Source organism: Acomys russatus, chromosome 22 (assembly GCF_903995435.1).
Source record: "Acomys russatus chromosome 22, mAcoRus1.1, whole genome shotgun sequence".
NCBI lineage: Eukaryota > Metazoa > Chordata > Mammalia > Rodentia > Muridae > Acomys > Acomys russatus.
Window position 1 is genome coordinate 10688112 of NC_067158.1, and position 20966 is coordinate 10709077.

Sequence of the window (20966 nt, forward strand, 5' to 3'; positions counted from 1 at the left end):
GAGTTGCCTTGTTCATGGTGTTTCTTAGTTGCAAAAGAACGGTGACTAAGACAGGGGAGAGCCAGGTGTGGTGGCGCAGGCCTTTAATCCTAGCACTGAGGAGGCAAAGGAAGGCAGATCTCTGTGTGTTTGGGGCCAGCATGGTCCACCCAATGTGTTCCAGGACAGCCAGGGCTGTGCAGAAAAACCTTGCCTCAACAAACAAACAAACAAATGAAAAACCAAAAAACAGGGGTGGGGGGATGGAAAAGAAAGGAAGAGATAGCGAGAGAAAGAATATTGACAGAAGCCGGGTGTGGTGGCGCACGCCTTTAATCCCAGCACTAGGGAGGCAGAGACAGGCGGATCGCTGTGAGTTCAAGGCCAGCCTGGTCTACAAAGCGAGTCCAGAACAGCCAGGGATACACACAGAGAAACCCTGTCTCGAAAAAAAAGAAAAGAATATTGACAGGGAAGCCATAAGAACAGCTAGAAAGCTACCGTGGTAGTTTAGGGAAGGCGTAAGCGAATGGCAATACAAATTTTAAAAATTGGAAAAGGAACCAGGGACTAGGGACTCTGACATCAAGTCTTGTGTTCTGCGCTAAAAACTGTTACTGTCATCCATTCTCATGACTGTTAAGGATGTGACAGAATATAGAGAACACATTTCCTCATAAAAGGAATACTCCAATACAAGAGTTTCCTTCCAGGCTGGTGACATGGCTCAGAGGATAAAAGTACTTACATTGCAAGCTTGACAACCCAGATTTTATCCCAGGGACCCACAACAGAAGAACAACTGACTCCTGACTCCCTTTGATCTCCATGTACTTGCCACACACACACACACACACACAAATAAATAAATAAATAAATAAATAAATAAATAAATAAAGTATTAGTTAAAAATACTTCTGATTAAAATGTGTCACCCAGATAAGTTATACAGTTTGTAGGCAGCGCTGAAGGTGCTCAAGGCACTCATAGACTATGAGCTGGAATCAGACCACAGAAAATGATCCTCACTCATCTGACACTGGAAATGAGGATGTTAGGCTGATCAAAAATAGTTCTGGTGTTCCTGTTCTTATCTCTAAAATTTGACCTCATAGCTCTGTTGATTTTATACTTTAGCATACAACTTAATCACAGGTGATCGGGTCTTGGGAAATTAGCTAATACAGCCTGAACCTAAGGACATTGGTTGTAATGAGTTAATTTTAAAAGGGAATTGCTTTTCTAACTGGTCAGCCTATTTGAAAAATCAAGCCAAGCCCAGAAGGCTGCTTTGTGAACACAATAGAAGAGATGGGTCAGATTAGCGGTGGCTGCAGGTGCCTAAAAGCAACAGGTTCACTCCAGATGGGCTAGATACACAGTGTCCTCTCTTAGCTAGTGCGAAGTATAATTGTCCTATCAAGCAAACAATGCCTATTCTTCTTGCTTGCCCAGGTTTCTAGTTAACTCTAGCCTCTTAATCCTGTGAAAATGTATTTTGTAAATAAAAGAGATCTTTCAGAAGTTGGTAATGTTTTATTATTTGATTCCTAAACCAATTGTTTTACTGTTGAGACAAATAACTGCTTTACAAAAGATGTTAAGCCTGGAGGTGGACAGATGGCTCAGGTTAAGACCACTTATTACCCATACAGAGGGGTTGGGTTCAATTCCCAGCATGTGTATCAGGAGGTTTAAAACTTCCTGGAACTCCAGTTCCAGGGGATCTGACACCCACTTATGGATTCTAAGGGCACTGCACACACATGATGCACACATGATGCACACACATGGTGCACACATGATGCATCAAGTGGACACAAATGCACACGAATTTAAAGAATAATTATTTAGAAATGTTAGTTCTTGATAACTTCACACATGTTCAGACTTAGCCTCACCACTGGCAAGACGTCTCAGGTCTGTCTCCAGAGTGAATCACAAATCTGTGTGATCTTTACTCTCTGTTCTGTAGCAAGGGGCTTTTGAAAATATAAACCAGGCCAGGTACAGATTACACATGCTTGCATCCCCAGCTACTCAGTAAGAGGGGGCAGAGAAACCACAGTTTAAGGCCAACCTGAATAGCATACTGAGGTACCCATCTCAAAATAATGTTTAAAAAAAAAAAAGGCAAGAGTCAGAGGAGAAACTAGGCAAAGCATTAGTTCAAGTCCTAGGACTACAATAAAAAATAAACTTTTCAAGTACAAATCAGACCAGGTCACTCATTTCCTCAAACCCCTCTCACTGGCTTCTCACTATCCTTAGAATAAAATCTGTGACACCCTCCTCATCTGTCCTCGACTTACCTCTTCCTTTCTTTGCTCCCCTCACTTACGCACCGGACTCAGGCCATCTTTTCCATCTGTGAACACGTCCTGTCTCAGGGTCTCGGCGTACCTATACTCTGGATCATGCTGGCAACACTCTGATGTAGGTGCTACTGTTCATTACTGATTAACACCATGCTGCTTTGCCTTTCACAGACCTGGGAAAGCTGACTCCTGATTGCAGCTTGGCCGGGGAGGGGGGGCGGGAAGCCCTACGGCCTTGTCAGTCTAAAGCAGCTGTTCAAGCCCTCCTTCTGTGAGCCTCTGTTAGCTTTACCTTATTACTTACTGACCAGCACACACCTTTTCATACTTTCTTCATGGCATTACTACCTTAAACCACTTCTATTAATTTCTATTTACTTATTGTCTACCCTTCATCAGGTGGCTATAAGCTTCTAGAGGTCAGAGACTTGGTCTGTCCCATTTATGTCTGTGAACAGTGCCAAGTAGAAAAAACATGGAACACAATTAGAGCTCATCTTCAAGTAGAATTTCATCTTATAAGGATTTACTCTTGACATAGAGTTTTTCCTATGTTGTGCAGCTAGCCTGGAACTTGTGATCCTCCAGCATCAGCTTCCTGAGTGCTGCAATTATAGGTATGTGCCACCAAACCTGGACTCTAATAAAAGACCTTTTTAAAAAAAAAAAGTCTCTAAACACATATTTTAGGATCACCTATTGTTCAGGTTCTGAAATAGACAATCAAAATTATCACCTCCAATAGGCACAAAAGACTTGACAAGGAATCAGTAAGCATGCTAGTCTCACAAAACTCATACATGTAATCCTTTTGTTTGTTTTTTCAAGACAATTTCTCTGTGTATCCCTGGATGTCCTGGAACTTACTCTGTAGACCAGGTTGGCCTCGAACTCAGAGATCTGCTTGTCTCTGCCTCCCAAATGCTAGGATTAAAGGCCTGTGTCACTATCACCTGACTCATACATATACACAGGGTTTCTCTGTGTAGCCTTGGCTGTCCTGGACTCACTTTGTAGGCCAGGCTGGCCTCGAACTCACAGAGATCTGCCTGCCTCTGCCTCCCGAGTGCTGGGATTAAAGGCATGTGCCACTGTGCCCAGCTATACATGTAATTCTTTTTTTAAATACATGTAATTCTTAATGGTTTATCACAAAGTAAGACTTATTTCCCTTACATGCCTCCTATATGTCAGTGATATGACTCAAGCCTTTGTCACGTGTGCATTTGAAGAAAAGCTCATTGTCGCTTTTCATTACTTTCGTTTCAATTCTCTTTCTCTCTCTCTCTCTCTCTCTCTCTCTCTCTCTCTCTCTCTCTTGTTTGATTTTTGTTTTTGAGACAGGGTTTCTCTGTGTTAAAATTTATTTATTAATTTATTTATATACTTTCTTTTTAATGTAGAAGTGTTCTGTCTGCATGCACACCTACATGCCAAAGAGGGCATCAGATCCCTTTTATAGATGGTTGTGAGCCACCATGTGGTAGCTGGGAATTGAACTCAGGACATCTGGAAGAGCAGGTAGTGTTCTTAACCACTGAACCATCTCACCAGCCCCCAGGTTGTCTCTTTCAAGACAGCAATCTTGGTACCACAATTGTGTGCATGGCTCCTAATTCTGATAGTTTCTCAACTAGGAATATGCACTTGGATTTAAGCTATGGCTCAACTATTGAATTTGGATACAGTCTTCACAGAAGTGCTACAACTTTTAACCCCATGACTATTTTTGTTCCAAGTAAATATTAATGTTGTTATTCTTGTGCCATTTTGATATGGAAGGCTAATCTTTCAGTGATATGACTCAAGCCTTTGGCACAGTATCAACCCAGAGACTGGGTTTATCTGAAAAAGTTCTCATGATTATTTAAGAGGAGATCAGAGAGCTGCAGTCTTCTTAGTGACCTGATGGTAGACAGCAGCCAAGCATGAAACAGTGAACCCTGCGCGTGCTTTTAGGCACTATGAGCACGTAGAGCTACAGCAGGAGTGATACTCTCATCAGCACTGGCGCGGTGCTTTGAAGGAGAAGTGTCCCTCAGCATCCAGGTACTTGAACACTTGGTCCTCAGCAGGTGACACTGTTTAGGGATAGTGTGGAACCTCTCTGAGGAACCACGCTGCAGGAAGTGTATCACTGAGGGTGGGCTTCTGTCCTTCATGGCTTCTTTCCCACTTCCAGTTCACTCTCTCTGCTCTTTGTTTCTGGCTGAGGATGTAAGCGCTCAGCTTCCTGCTCCTGGTGCCATGTCTGCTGCTTGCTACACCTCCTTGCCATGGCGAGCTCATCTCTCTGGAGCTGTATATGATATATGGTGCTTTATCACAGCAGCAGGGAGCTTACTTTGTTTTGAGTTGTGTGTTTTTGGTTTTTTAAAGACTCAAATATTCTACCGTTATGTAGTAACTAGAAATGTGCCATGAAAACCTAGCATTTCGGGATTGCTACCACAGAAAATACTTGGTAAGTGTTCAAGATATTTTTGTTGGGTCATACACAGCTCGGAACTTATCCTATAAAAAGCTCTCTTATTAAAACCTCATTATTCTATATGCTAGCATAAAAACTAATTCACAGTTTCATTTTCATTCTTTCAGATTTTTGGAGAGGTAAGTTCAAGTCTACTACTTTTAAAACTACTGATTTCAGCTTCCTGTAGTGGCGCATGCCTTTAATCCTAACGCTTGGGAGGCTGAGGCAGGCGGATCTTTGTGAGTTCAAGGCCAGCCTGGTCTACAAAGTGAAGGCTACACAGAGAAACCCTGTCTTGATAAAAACAAACAAACAAACAAACAAACAAAAAACAAAAAAAAAACCTACTGATTTCTTTTTAAAACATAAAATCTATTATTTAAAAAATTTGCAAATAGCTGGGCGTGGTGGCACACACCTTTAATCCCAGCACTCGGGAGGCAGAGGCAGGTGGATCGCTGTGAGTTCGAGGCCAGCCTGGTCTACAAAGTAAGTCCAGGACAGCCAAGGCTACACAGAGAAACCTTGTCTCAAAAAACCAAAAAAAAATTTTTTTGCAAATAAATAAAAGTATTACACTCCAAAATTAACCAAATTTCACACTAGGATGGGTGCATGCAAAGGACACACAGTAAGCACTGGAAAAACTAGTCGATCTACTAATGTTTCTCAGGAAGTTTGTGTTTAGGGAACTCCTCAATCCTAATTTTTAAAAAATGTGTGTGTGTATGAAACTAACCAGGAGAAAAAGATACAGGATGGAGCTCAGCTGGTCGTGTACTTGTTACCTTGCACAAAGACTAGGCTCCCTCCCTAGGACCCTGCAAACCACGCGTGGTGCTGCCATGTAATCCCAACACTCTCACATACACGCTGGGGCATTTGGTGGAGGCGGGAGGATCCGATGTTCATGGTGGTCCTCAGCTACGTGGTGAGTTCTAAACACAGAGGGTTTGGGGAGAGAGACTCAGGGAGCAGAAGCTTAGACCAGCTCAGGCACGAAGGCCTGCCACACACTTGTGCACAGCAGTTTCCCCCTCGCTTACATGGTTATTCCTAAACTTGCAAAGAGAAAATACTAAGGGCTTAAAAACACTTTAGCTTGAATATCACCAGTTAGACTAAATCCACTGGCTTAGAGAAGGAAAATTCAAAGCGAAAGGGGAAAAAAATAAAACAAACAAAACAAAACCAAGCAAGCTTGGAGAGAGACAAAACAGGATAAGAAAGCAAAGGGCTCCTCCCTCCATGTCTGGGTCACAGGTACAAAAGCCATTAAAGTGGCACAAGTAACTATTTCATGTTTAAGGCTGTACTAGCCACTCGGCAAGGTAGAAAACAACAGCCTTCTCCTCAGGAACTCCTCATTCTCTTAGGAAACACAGGAATCAACTGAGAGGGTTACAGTGTGGGGCTCTGTTGGAAGAGGACTTTAGAAAAGGTACCAGTTGGTACACACCGTGAGCCAAAGAGAATTTCCCAGAAGACATGAGCAGCAGCAAGGTGCAGGGCTCTAACTAAATCAGCAGTGAAGACCTAATGCCCTCAAAGCCTGGGAAAACATCAACAGAGAGTACTCAGGTGGTAAAGTGCTCAGAATAAGGATGTATCTTTTATTTTTCCAAAATATAATAATTAAAGAAATAATTAAAATGAAAAATAAAGTGTGATTTTTTTACATATTTATGATTAGGAGACTCTTAATATTGACTGTTATAGACTACCCTCCATTCTAATCAATGTCGTTTTTCTTTTTTTCTAACACTCTATGTAAGAGTGTTTCTTTAAAAAAAATCTAGTTTCTAAAAAAAAAAAATCTCAAAATAAAATACTGGTCCCATTTAAAATAAGATATAAAGTTCACGATGAATTACTCTGTTCATGTAACCTCACCTCAGACAAGCATACTTAAATACGGTGTACATGCACCACCATCTTACCTCAGGTTCCTTGGGATTTGTGTAAAGCTGTTTAAGGGAAAATATAGAGCATTTAATTTCCAAACCGTACAGACTACAGCTCATTGAATGCACTGTCTCTGTAGAGAGTTCAGGTTATGCTCTGTTAACTACCACCTGAGCATGTTTCAAGTCAGGGATAGGATGAGCTCGTATTTTATTAAAAACTCAGAATCTTTAGAATTTTCTATGAACACTAAATTATATGAAGAAGTTTATAATTGATGTAAAGTATCTGTAATTACTATGACTAAGCTACAAATAAATTCTTATTTGTTATTAAGTAACATATTTAAAAGTGTGACTTTTACATATTTATGGCTAGGAAAATTTTAATATTGACATGTTACAGAATAGCCTCAGAATAGGTAAAATATTTAAACAATTAATTATATTAAAATTATATCTCAATTTTCTACGATCACAAAACTTTCAAGACAAAAATCTTTGAATCTTTTACATAGCTAGAAATATACTGAAATCCTAAGAATTAATATGGCATGTTCCATATGTCTCTCATATAACATATGTATGTATATATATGCCAATGAAATATACTGGACATTTATAATGTCTTATTAAAGCTCTGATATATCCAATTTTTAAATGGTAAATTCTCAAAAGTTATAAATCTCAAAAAAGGAGAAAAGGAAAGGTTACTGTTTAAATGCTTCACTTGCCAAAAGTCAACAGAAATAGAGACCTGGTCTTTAAGTCTGTACTTACTGTCAGCACTGCCATCTGTAGCTGCAGGAGAAAAGAAAGCCGCTGTTATCAGATGCTCATGCTGTGGTTTTGTCAGTTCTGATAGAGACTAATTCTAATATTACTTCAGAAAGTTCCAAATACTTGGGTAGGAAAATATTCAGAAGTCAGAAAAAGGAACTGATTATTCACTCATCAAACAATGTCTAGTATAATCACTAGCTTCACTGGGACACAAGGAGAATGCCAAAAAGAGTTGTTATTTCCTAATTTGAGAACCGAAAGATATGCAAATTAATTCACTACTGCTCAAAATTAAATACACCACAAGAATCTCTAAAAAGGACTCCTTTAAAAACTAATCTAGCAAAGTAAAAATATTAGAAAGTCTGATGTATCTTACAAATTCTTGCCTCTCTATATAGCACAAAACTAAAAAGACATTTTCTCAACTTTAAGAAAATGTTCAATATATATACATAGATGCAATCAAGCCTATAAGTTTTTAAACCTAAAATATAGAATCTGAGGATCATAATTCTATAGCAATTGGCTAAAACTTTAGTGCCACCATGTGGCTATTTGTCATATAACTGATTTTTATGACCCCTTAGTGAAACTGCTAATAGTTTATTGATACATTAACAAATAAAAAGAAGAATATGGCCACTGACCTTAAGAAGCATGCTGACAAGCAAGGGAGACTAACCCTGAGAGGAAAGCCACAGGGTTGTGCTATGAAGACACAGCAGCCCAGGGTGTCAGGGGAACCCTGAGTGGAATTAGGCAGGGCATGTGCATGGGTCTGGGACACAATTTTTGGGCTAGAGAAACATTACGTGCAAAGATACAAGGAACTAACGTCCTCTAGAGTCTTTATGTAGCTTGAATACGGGAGCTGGGGCAGGGGTGTTGGAAAGTCAGGCCTACTTGATCATGAGAAGATCTTTGAACTTTATTTTTAAATTCCTAGAAAATTTTTGGTGGGACTATAATGTGGAAAGTGGGCAGAAATTTTAAGAGATGAGAGTGGGGGTAAGGAGGAAAGTTATATAGTTCTGTTTTATAAGAATTATTTTAGCCATGCATGGTGGCGCCTGCCTTTAATCCCACCAGAGGCCAGCCTGGTCTACAAAGTGAGTCCAAGACAGCCAAGGCTACACAGAGAAACCCTGTCTTGAAAAACCAAAAGAAAAAGAAACAAAATAATTATTTTAATATATGTGTTTATTTTAAAGAATTCAAACTTACCATAAAGTACCCACATTTTCACAATCAGTAAGATCATGTTCTTCAACAGAACATCTTCCAAGGGTACTTGCTACTTAAAACTTGGTTTTACTTAAACTACTCTTTCTTTCTTTCTTTTTTCTTTTTTTTTTTTTTTTTTTTTTTTTTTTTTTTTTTTTTTTTTTTTTTGGTTGGTTGGTTTTTTGGAGACAGGGTTTCTCTGTGTAGCCTTGGCTGTCCTAGAACTCACTCTGTAGACCAGCAGGCTGGCCTCAAACTCAGAGATCCACCTGCTTCTGCCTCCTGAGTGCTGGGATTAAAGGCATGGGCTACCATGCCCGGCCCTTTTTCTCTGCATGGCCACGATCATGACTGTCATCTGAGATTTATGGAGTTGCTGGATTCTCAGAGCCTTTGCATAATTTAGTCCTGAGACAGACCTGGCAAACCAGGAAGTGTCCTGTGGCTGAGAGCTGTTTGGGTACTGGTTCCTTCAGACAACCCCTAGATCAGATGATAAGGAGTTTTGGTATGCGGAAATTAACTTGCTAAAAGTGTCTTTTGTGTAACAGTAAAGAGCTTCTGAAAAGCTAGTAGGGTGAGTCTTTCAAGGCTGATCCACCCTGCTGCGGAGAAGCCTAAATTTATCCTGCTAAACCACAGTTTAACAGGTACAGCTGGACCAGTGTGTGACTGCCAGCGATCGGCCCTCAGATGAGCACCACTCACCCTCTGCCGTGGCCTACAGCCCTTCCCTTGCCTGTGTTTTCTTTGTATCCCTCCACCTCCCGGGTCAACACAGAATAAATTGTGAATGATAACTGCACAATAACTGAGAGCAGGAGAGAATGAGGGAGTGTATGGCTACACTAAATAATTCAATACAAAGCCAATTCACCTCAACATTTCTCATTGGAGGTGAAGAGTACAGACATGGGGAAGCGGAGGGAGCCTAGTGGCAGCAGTTTCATTTGTATGCATCTGACCTCTTCAACCAGGCCTAGAACCTTCATTTTTCACACTTTTTGTGACTGTCTAGGGAAGCATAAGAGATCATATGCATTTAAAATTTGAGCTGTGGTTTTAAAAAATTCAAAGTTATATGTGAGTTATAATTAACAAAATAAAACAGGTAAAAATCCATTATTTAACTACCGAATTAGCACTATTTTGAACACGTTCAATGTGCTAACAACCAGATTCTTGTCTTCCCTAAGCCACATCCTGTGGATCTTATCTTGTCCAGTGACTTCAAAGGAAACTGTGGTTTAAAAAGATATTAGTACAGAAAAAAGGAGACTCAAGCTTTCCTTTCTGCTTGATGGACGGGAGACATGAGCGGGCAACAAAGACAGAATGAAGCCAACCAGATGTGAGCACAAAGGCATGCACTGCTGTTCTGTTACACACTACAGAACAAAAGGTCTAAACGTTAAAGAGTAATGAGGAGTACTTTAATCCTGATGTAAATTTAAAAATATTCTTACGTATCTCTTTTCCAAAGCATCAAAACAACCTTGAATCCTGTCAAGAAATAAATATCCAATGTCACTTTGGCCCACTGAACAGCCAAAAAAAAAATAAATCCAAGTATATGATTAGCTGCTCTTCTATTTTGAAGTATATAAGTTAACAATTATTTTGCCTTTTCTGTTAATCACTTTTTAAAACTCCCAACACCTTTCCATATATTTACAGATTTTTTTTGTTGTTGTTGTTTTTGTTTTTCAAGACAGGGTTTCTCTGTGTAGCCTTGGCTGTTCTGGACTTGCTTTGTAGACCAGGCTGGCCTCAAACTCACAGCAATCCACCTGCCTCTGCCTCCCAAGTGCTGGAATTAAAGGCGTGCGTCACCACCGCCCAGCCTATTTACAGAATATTATAAATAATAGACAAGCAATCCTAAAGCACAGAGTGTGCTCTCTCTTCCCCCCACCACAATGTCAGTACACAGATATGCATATAATGAATAATCAAATTTAGAACTTTTTTCTTTATGTAAGTCTTTTCTTCTAAAACTAAATCAACAGTTTAAAATAAGAGTGAATAGTTGCTACGGCTTCCAGGTTAAAGAGGACTAAGAAAAGTAGTTTAAAGAAATGATTTTACAAAAGAAAGTTTTATGGGTAATTTCTGCTATGACTAAAATGTTGTTCAATTTTTATAGAATTTACTTACCATTTAATAATATGTAATGACCCAGGACACTTTTTGTCTTCCCGGAGAATTTTTAAACTGAGGCCTAAAGAAATAGAAACACCATGGTTATATAGGGCATTTCCTTTAATTTTTTCATTTGTAAAATTTAGTTTTATGACTTACATTTATTTTATTTATTTTTTCTTCTTCTTCTTTTTGAGATAGGGTTTCTCTGTGTAGCTCTGTAGACCAAGCTAACCTCAAACTCAGAAATCCGCCTGCCTCTGCTTCCCAAGTGCTGGGATTAAAGGTGTGCACCACCACTGTCTGGCACATTTTTTTTTTGGTCTGGCACATTTTTATTTCTAAATACCTTCTTTTAAAGTCTTAATCCTGGGCTGGAGAGATGGCTCAGAGGTTTAGAGCACTGACTGCTGTTCCAAAGGTCCTGAGTTCAATTCCCAGCAACCACATGGTGGCTCACAACCACCTACAATGAGATCCGGTGCCCTCTTCCGGCCTGCGGGTATATGTGCAGGCAGAACACTGTATACATAATAAATGAATAAATCTTTAAGAAAATAATGTCTTAATCCTATGTTGATAATTACCCAGTTTAGCAGACTTCTCACAGGGTGGACTGGCTGGTGGGCTCATGCAGAGTTGGCTCCTGTCACTCCTACCTTACTAACCTGAGGTGTAGCTGAGACCATCTCAACTGACAATTTAAACACATTCCTAACTTCAGTCTTTATTATTTTTCCCTCTCAATGAAAAAGAATTAAACACAAATACATAAATTATTTTCAAACATTCCCATATAAAATCTGCCACTTTTCCATATTGGGGAAAAACAGGCATCATAAGATTGAGTTGAAATCAGTATAAAATCACTGACTCATGTATGACTTAATGAGAGCCTCTTGAATTTTGAAATATTTATGAATTTATGAATTTGCATACTTGTATACACAAGTGCAAAAGTATGTGCCACGTTGCATAGACATTAGAGGACAGCTTACAGTAGACTCTCCTCCCACTACATGGGTCTCAGGGGTTGGACTCAGATCACTAGGTTTGGCAGCAAGCACCTTTACACCTGCTGAGCCATCTTACCAACTCTCAAGAGTCTTCCATCTTTTCATATTGTTTTCCTATGCTAAAATTAACATCACCTCCGCCACGGTCGAATGACATGAAAATTATTCTACTTTAAAAAAAAAAATACTTGAAGATTATTAAAAAGACTGCCATACAAACATTGAGCATTTTTGTGACCTGCCACTTTAAATACAACTACTTTGAGGGAGAGCAGTCTGGCCTTGAACTCAGGGAGCTTCTCCCTGCCACCTCTTCCTGAGTGCTGAGATTAGAGACGTACACCACCACATGTGGCCCCGAACTCAGCTTGAAAAACAAATCGGAAGATTTTGAAAAGACTAGCCCAGCACAGTGGCACGTGCCTTTAATCCCAGAACTAGGAGAGGCAGAGGCAGGCGGATCTCTGTGAGTTCGAGGCCAGCCTGATCGACAAAGCGAGTCCAGGACAGCCAAGGCTACACAGAGAAACCCTGCCTCAAAAAACAAAACAAAATTGAAAAAACTGAAGAGGTTCCGGTACAATTTCTTTTAAAAAGCCAGAAACAGCTTGGAATATAAAGTCATAATAAGGTAAATTTAAGGTCATAGGGACAGAAGAGGTAAGAGTTGAAGGACTTGGGGCCAGTGAGACGGCTCAGTGAGTGGGAGCACTTGCTACCCAGGCCTGATGGCCTGAGCTCACTCCGGGGGAAGCCACAGGGTGAGGAGAGAGCTGACTGAAGCTGGTCCTCTGGTGTCCACAGCACATGTCTGCATGTGCACAGTAAAACGAAGAGGTAGGACTGGCTACTGTGAAAAGAACACAACTGATTAAGAGAACTGTCTAAATAGCCATGCTAATCAATAAATGGATTTGCCTCTCCTATGCATATCTATATATGTTAATAGAGAGAAGTTTCTTACCTGACTCCTTTGAACTTCCTGGGGTCAATATGTGTACCCCAAAGAACAAAGTCAACTGAGGCACAAAATAATGTAAACCTTCAGCATTAAGATAGATTTTTGTGGGGCTTGAGAGATGGCTCAGAGGTTAAGAGCACTAGCTGTTCTTTCAAAGGTCCTGAGTTCAATTCCCAGCAACCACAAAGTGGCTTATAACCATCTATAATGAGATCTGGTGCCCTCTTCTGGCCTGCAGCTGTACATGCAGACAAGACACTTACACATACTAATAAATAAATACATTTTTTTTTTTAAAGATAGACTTCTGTTCTTGCTTTTACATGCATGGCTTGGAATTACTAGATATAGCTCTACAGGATTCTTTTTTCATTTGACAGCTAGCTAAAAGCCAATGGTTCCTATACGTAAAACCAACATACACAGCAGAAATGAAAATGAAAGTGAATTAGTGAACTGATCTTGAAGAACATGCCCATGAGCTAGAATGAGCGCACTCTGCGAGAGAGGGAGGCTTTCTTCCTGCTAAGTAGAAAGAGGGACACTAGCCAAAGCAGTCACATAATCCAGCGTTACCATCCAAGTGGCGATCTCTGTAGGAGCTCTCTGGAAACAGGCCCCTCAAATACGTTATACACGAGACGGAAGTAGCAAAAAGCTTCTTCACCATCCCCAGGGACTCGCGCTCACTAGAGATTTGGGATGGGAAAATTGTACTCTGGAAGAAAAGCAAAGACGATAGAAATCAGTGTTTATAAACATATCCAGCCCATCAAACCATTACCATGCATAGGATAAAAAGACTTTTTAAGATTTCAAATCTGATACATTTATAGGTAATCAAAGGAAAGCAGGGCTCTGAATGCTAAGTTAAAATAGATCTTCACACAAGCAAGGCCGAACAGAAAGGCATTCAGGACTAAAACAATTTTCTTTCAATGACCTATTGATCTGAAGCAAAACTGGGAGTCACTAGAGTTCCAGAGCCTCATTGCTCACGCATTCTTTAGACTCCACTGTAATCTGGAGTTTTACTCTTGTCTATGGACTTTGCTCTCTCTAAAGCTGCCATGGACAACCCACCACTGCTGCTTCTCAGCCCTCAGGAATGTGTGCGCCTTCCTCTCTGGGGCATTTGACACCATGTCCACATTTCTCCCTCAGCTGCCTTAACAGGATTTCGTTTTGTTGTTGTTTGGCAGAAGTGGGACTCAAACCGAGGACCTTGGGGCATCAGTCACCAGGCTAAACTCCTACCTGCTAACACACCATTTATTTCAGCTTTCATCCATCCCTACAAAGCTGAGTCCCACCCCACCCACCCCAGCCTGAGTCTCCTTTTTCTGACAAAAGGTCTCACTGTGTAGCCCTGGCTGGTCTAGAACTTGCTCTGTAGACCAAGCTGGCCTCGAACTCACAGAGACCTGCCTGCCTCTGTCTCCCAAGTCCTGGGATTACAGGGTATCCCACCACACCTGGCCAATTTTTCTTTCTGTAACCCAGAATGTCTTCAATTCTCTTCACAGCTCTCCTGCATAATCTTGTCTTTTCTCACAGCGCCAGATATAATCTATAGGGAAGACTTGACTTTCCAACTTAAGTTCCCTGCATATGCTGCTCGTATACTACGTTGTAGACCCTGAAATTCAGTGTCTGCTATCCTGCTTAAAGCATGGCCCCCAGTTTCATTCCTTGACAAGTCAATAGGCATCTATTCCAGTTACCAGGTTTTGGCTTGTCTCCCTCTCTCATATGCTATATCTAATACCCATGTCTCTTTTTATAAACAATTTTTAAAAGCATGAAAAGAAGCAAGAACAGTTCTCTGTGTGCTCTGTGTATGCTCCTGTGTATGCAGGCACATATATGTGCGGGTATCCAACCATATATGTGGACACCAAAAGCCAACCTCAGGTGCTATCACTCTGCTTTTTGAGATGGTCTTTCACTGCCCTAGTTTTCACCAGTTAGGTTAGTGAGCGCCAGGGCTCACCTGTCTCCACCTCACCAGTGCTGGGATTCCAAGTATGTGCAGCATCAGGATCAAACACAGGCCCCTATGCTTGGAGAATGTAAAGTTACATGCACTAGTCACTGGAGATGAGCTTGAGGGTAGAGAAGGAGGCAGCATGAAGAAGTTAAGGGCACAGACTCTACCTCAACAACCAGGTGCAAATCATTATGTATTCTGTTACTGCAATAACTTACGATCTGAGTAGAGGTCAGCAACCTTTTCTAGTAGATGCCAGAGAGTGAGTATTTTGGGCTTTGTAGTTAATTTTGCCATTGCAACATGAAAGAAAGCACAGACACTGTAAATAACTAAAGTTGTTACAATAAATTACTATCACTACTAAATTGTTGCAGGTGCCTGATCCTGCATAAATGCATCTCTTTTTTTTCGAGACAAGGTTTCTCTGTGTAGCCTTGGCTGTCCTGGACTCGCTTTATAGACCAGGCTGGCCTCGAACTCACAGCAATCTGCTTGCCTCGGCCTTCCGAGTGCTGGGATTAAAGGCGTGCGCCACCTCGCCCGGTGATGCATCTCTTTTGTACCTTGCTCGATCCCTTCATCTGTAAATAGGGGGAATAGTAAGACCTACTTTATTGAGAGTTAAATAGGCTAAAGCCTATAAAATGTTTCATGTGGTCCCTAGTTCAATCATTTATTGTGTTTTGGTGATTGTGTGTGTGGTTTCACTTGTTATGTAAACTCTATTTATTTGTAAAACATAATTACAAAGCAAGTTACAGGACAGCCATGGCTACACAGAGAAAACCTGTCTGGAAAACGAAAAGAAAAGAAAAAAATCGAAATAAAGAAAACATGCATACTCTAATGGGTTTACAACCCAGGTGGAGAGAGAGAAGACTCGGGCTAAAAGAGCAGAGAATGAGTATAAAAACAAATGGAGAGACTCCGGAGGCTACACCCACAAGATGGAGCAATTATGTACCTGAGTAGGAAAGCTGTGGGGAAAACAAAATGAAATTGAGCCCTAAGGATACGGGGCAGAGAGGAGGAATGTTGCTAGTGCAGGCACGCAGGCAGGAGTGCTGTGACACATCAGGGGCATGACTGTCAGATCAGTGTAACTCATCCTCAGGGCTCAAGCAGGGCAGACGAGAGCTGAAGCAGCGGCCATTGAGGGGTGCTGCTTACTGGCATGCCCTCCATGGCTTGCTCAGCTACTTTCTTATAGAACCCAAGACCACCAGCCCAGGAGTGGCACCACCCACAATGGACTGGGCCCTCCTACATCAATCTCTAATTAAGAAAATGCCCTACAGGCCTGCCTATTGCTCAGTTTTACTGAGGTATTTTCTTAATGGAAGCTCCCTACTTTCTGATGACTCTAGCTTGTGTCAAGTTGATAAAAACTAGCCAGCACACCAGGCACACACATAAATAAGCATGTACACACATACATAATAAATAAATAAACAAATAAATTGATGCAATAAAGCTTTTTTTTTAGGGTTTTGGGGGTTTTTTTGTTTTTGTTTTTTGTTTTGTTTTGGTTTTTGGTTTTCTGAGACAGGGTTTCTCTGTGCAGCCCTGGCTGTCTTGGACTCACTTTGTTGACCAGGCTGGCCTTGAACTCACAGTGATCCTCCTGCCTCCCAAGTGCTGGGATTAAAGGCGTGTGCCACTGCGGCTGATAAAGCGTTTTCTAAATGTTCTCTTTCCTCGTTGTGGTGGCTCTGGCTGAGGAGGGGCATCACTGAGGGTGGGCTGTGAGGGTTCAAAAGCCAGTCTATGAGCCCTCAGGCTTGTCTACCAAACGTTAGCTCTCAGTGACTGCTCCAATACCACGGCTGCCTGACTGCTGGCATGCACTCTCCGAAACTGTAAGACCCAATAAACTCTTCCTTCTATAAATCTTATCATAGCAAGAGAAAAGTAACTAAGACTTCATTAAAGTTAAGTAAATCTAATTTAATTGGGGGGGGGGGACTTTGCACAGCATTTTTAAATTGGAACAACTTTAGAACTCACTTAGCTCAATGTACTCATGTCATAGGTGCTAAAAGGAAATCTAGAAAGATGAGTGATTTGCGAGATCATAAAGCTAGCAAGTGACAAGAGTCCTTTTATTATAATATAGAGTTCAACTGCTGGACTTCTAATAATTCTAATAAATTTTCTTAGGAGTAGTTATTACCCACAAACATGTTCAGATGAAAAAGAACTTCCAAAAAGTGCACACACACACAGGTGCACACAGAGACAGACAGAGAGACAGACACACACATACACAGGTGCACACAGACAGACAGACGCACGCGCACGTGCACACACACACACACGCACGCACACATGCACGCGCACACACGCACGCACAGACATATCCTCCTAGAAATGATATTGCCATATGTAAGAGTGTATCTTCTTTAGTAGTTTATATAATGACAATGAGTTATCACTTTATATTTTTGTCAGATTACATTATATTCAGTTATTTTAAAGGGATTTAAGCTGCTCTTTTAAAGGCCAGGCGTGGTTATTGAGCGCTGCGACCCTAGTCCCCTCGAGTGAAGCGGAAGGACTGTTAGCTCATGCAGCCTGAGCTACAAGCGCCCATGCAGTGTGCACCTCTACACTGTAAGCAAACACAGAACATGGGGGTTTGCACCTATAGGTCCTGAAGGGTCAGAGTTCCTCTGAGTAACTGGGTAACAGCTGACATGGATGCATGCAATAACTCACTAGAACATTCCAAAATGCTGAGGTAACACATGAATAACTCATTTGTAAAGCTAAGTAACCTGAAAGTATAAAGACATTAAATACAAGCCATTTGTAATAACAAAGATCAATGGCTGGAAAAGCCTCTGCAGTTTTGTTACTCCAGGGATTTGCTCCGTAGCTTGGCCAGTCTAACAGTTTAAAGGTTATTGGTGATGTTTTTGTAAATACCTGGTACACGAAAATATCATAGCTTGAAAACAGCAGGCACTGTCATGTTTGGGTAGTAAAGCTGCTGCTGTTGACAAGGTTTGTTGTGTGGCCTTGAGCTGGGTACTTTCCGTCTCCAAACTTCATTTTCTTCTTATTTTTAAAGATTTACTTATTTACAACATAAAGTGTCCTGTCTGCATGCACACCTGCAGGCCAGAAGAGGGCACCAGATCTCATCATAGATGGCTGTGAGCCACCATGTGGTTGCTGGGAATTGAACTCAGGACCTCTGGAAGAACAGCCAGTGCTCTTAACCTCTGAGCCATCTTTCCAGACCTTTTTTTTTTTTTTTAACTTTATTTTTTATTTTTTTGAGACAGAGTTTCTCTGTGTAGCCCTGGCTGTCCTAGAACTCGACTTTGTAGTCCAGGCTAGCCTTGAACTCAGAGATCTGCCTGCTTCTGCCTCCCAAGTACTGGGATTAAAGGTGTGCACCACCACCACCACCACCCTGCTCAGTTTCTTCCTTATCGTGAGGTTTAATTGAAATAATAACATAATGCCCTTGGCACAATGCCTAGCACATAGTTAAGTTCTGAGTAAGTATCGACTTCTATAGCTATTGTCACTGTTTTTAGTATTAGATAACAGAACTGCACTGTCACTTGGAATTTACTGGGGAAAGCAGTTCACGGAACCCAAACAACAAAGCTTTGGTTGAACCAAAAAGTCAATTTGTTCCTTTACAGTGAGAAAATATGCCTGCCACGTGGCTGCAGTTCACACACCTAGCTCAATGTTTTCCCCAGGAGGGAGCACACGCTTAGGAAACAAGATGAGATGAGCTGTCGCCTGCCGAGTACTCTGGAACAAAGCCAGAACTATGACTGCCTGCTTTATGCCCAACTTCTCCTTTGATTCACACTTTTCTTTCTCCTCTGCTACAATCTGATACTCCTACAAGAAGCCCGGAACTCACTCTTCCAACCAAACAAACCTTCTGACCCAGAACTGACTACAGAACAAAGCACTGGTTCTTTAGCCTGGCTTCTAAGACCCAAACTAATCTGTTCCTCAATTTCCTCCTCCTGGCCAACATGAGGGCTTTACTACAGAAAGAGCAGCTTTCCCTAAAACAAACCATGCTTGTTCCTTATTCTGAGCCAAGGCACAGGCTGGGTGTCCTCATGAAATCCTCTCTCCTGTAAGAGCCTCTTTATTACTTCAAAGTATACAAAGATGCTTTAAATTCTACACTTTCAATTACTGTGTTCTTTGGTGAGTGGAGAGATAGAGAGATAGCTTCTCAATCTAGGTTAGGGTGACCAGAAACTCACTACAGAGCCAGCTGGTCTCAAGCCTGTAACAATTATGGCCTCACTCTTTTTCATGTGTGTGTGTGTGTGTGTGTGTGTGTGTGTGTGTGTGTGTGTAAATATAGGTATATTGATTTAATTACCATAAATTTTATTTTTCTTAATCAGATTACAAAAAAGATAAAGATCATTTTTTAAATTTTCTCACAAAACAACCCATTACATTTACAGTGTATGTTGTATCTAAATAAATAACGGTGCATTAATGGCTGTTCTGGGATATACTGAACTAGCATGGGTAAATCCAGCAAGGTTTCCTGGCCTCACATACTAGTATGCCTGCATCCTAAATGTCTCCCAAAGTTGAAGGCAGGATCAATCATCAATCTGTTGTGCTACTGGGAGATGGTAGAACCTTTAAGAGACAGACTCTAAGGGAATGATATTAGGCTATCAAGGGTATCTCCCCTACCCCCACTCCTGTTCCTGGCCACTATGGGTGTGCCTGCCACTTTGCTCCACCATGTATTTCCCCTGCACATCTCCATGACGTTTGCCTTGATACTGAGTCAAAAACAATAGAACCAACTTTTGAAACTGTGAGCCAAAATCAATCCTTCTTCCTTTTAAATATATTATCTCATATGCTTTGTCACCACCACAGGAAGTGACTAATGCATTCTCCCAGATTCGCAGCATCAAAGCCTCTTTCAGTGCTCTCCTCTTTAGTTCTGAACATTGCATCACAAGGTTCCTAACGGCTTCAGGAAGCACATGTCTAACAAAGAAGCTTCTCTTTTAACATCTTTGTGGGTCTAATTTCTTTTACTCTAAAACATGAAACAAGCTTATAATTGGTGTTAATTTTCTGAATATCCCCAGTCCATTAGGCATTAAAATGTAGACATACTTTCCCAGAGTATTATATCCCAATTAACTGATAAAACTGCTGCTAAAGAAAATTTAAATCAAGCAACTCACTAAATAGTTATTGATTTTCTTTTAATTCTTAACAAATACCTTAGAATCCAGTCGTGTTCTGGTGTCATGAGAGAGCTGAGCAGTAGTCATTGTCAGAGTGAATCAGGATTCTTTCAACAATTCTAACCTGTTAAAAAATTAATTAGAGATTTGGCCTAACATAGTACTTATTATCTTGTCTTTCCAAAGATGGAAGTGAAATCTAAAACCAAAAATTAAAGTTAAGTACAGTTAAGTATAGACTATTTCTAAGACTGTCCTGCTTCAAGAGAAATTTACCAAGTTCAATTTTGAAAACACAAAGGAAAACTGAAGCTAAAACAGTTCTACGTGGACCTATCAAAGATTATAAAAATGAAGCTGGGCATGGTGGCGCACACTTTTAATCCCAGTGCTCAGGAGGCAGAGGCAGGTGGATCTTTGTGAGTTCAAGGCCAGCCTAATCTACAAAGCAAGTTCCAGGACATCCAGGGTTACACAGAGAAACCCTGTCTATATATGAATCTGAATTAGAAAAATTCTTATTTTGAATTTTCTGAATGAAAGCTATATATTTAGCTGTAATTCTGGCAAGTAACTTAATAACCTTTTGAATTTTTGCTACAAATTTTTTCTAAATCTGACATGATGTCTCTTCATTAATTTTTAAATGACCCAATAAGAATTTGAAGATAATTTATTCATTCATAAACATATTCTCAGAAAAAAAATAAGTTAGAAGTCACCTAAAGACTCAACAATGTAACCGGGTGGGTGTGGTGGCGCACGCCTTTAATCCCAGCACTCGGGAGGCAGAAGCAGGCGGATCGCTGTGAGTTCGAGGCCAGCCTGGTCCACAAAGTGAGTCCAGGACAGCCAGGGCTACACAGAGAAACCCTGTCTCGAAAAACCAAAAAAAAAAAAAAAGTCAACAATGTTATCTCATTCATCTTTGTTGGTCCCTCAGAGAGTAACTATTTTCCT

The 20966-nt window shown here is 40.8% G+C and overlaps 1 protein-coding gene across 1 annotated transcript in view; it reads right to left on the reverse strand.

Annotated features, from left to right (window-relative positions):
- The window catches only part of Hormad2 (HORMA domain containing 2), a 78626-nt gene extending 58494 nt beyond the window's left edge, over positions 1 to 20132 (reverse strand). The window contains exons 1-6 of the mRNA XM_051165384.1: positions 20043 to 20132; positions 13380 to 13521; positions 10842 to 10905; positions 10151 to 10187; positions 7455 to 7475; positions 6711 to 6737 (exon numbers count right to left, since the gene is read on the reverse strand). Of these exons, the coding sequence (XP_051021341.1) occupies positions 6711 to 6737; positions 7455 to 7475; positions 10151 to 10187; positions 10842 to 10905; positions 13380 to 13521; positions 20043 to 20093 (342 nt within the window). The 5' untranslated portion in view covers positions 20094 to 20132. The remainder of the gene's footprint in view (positions 1 to 6710; positions 6738 to 7454; positions 7476 to 10150; positions 10188 to 10841; positions 10906 to 13379; positions 13522 to 20042) is intronic.
- Between the last annotated feature and the right edge of the window lie 834 nt (positions 20133 to 20966).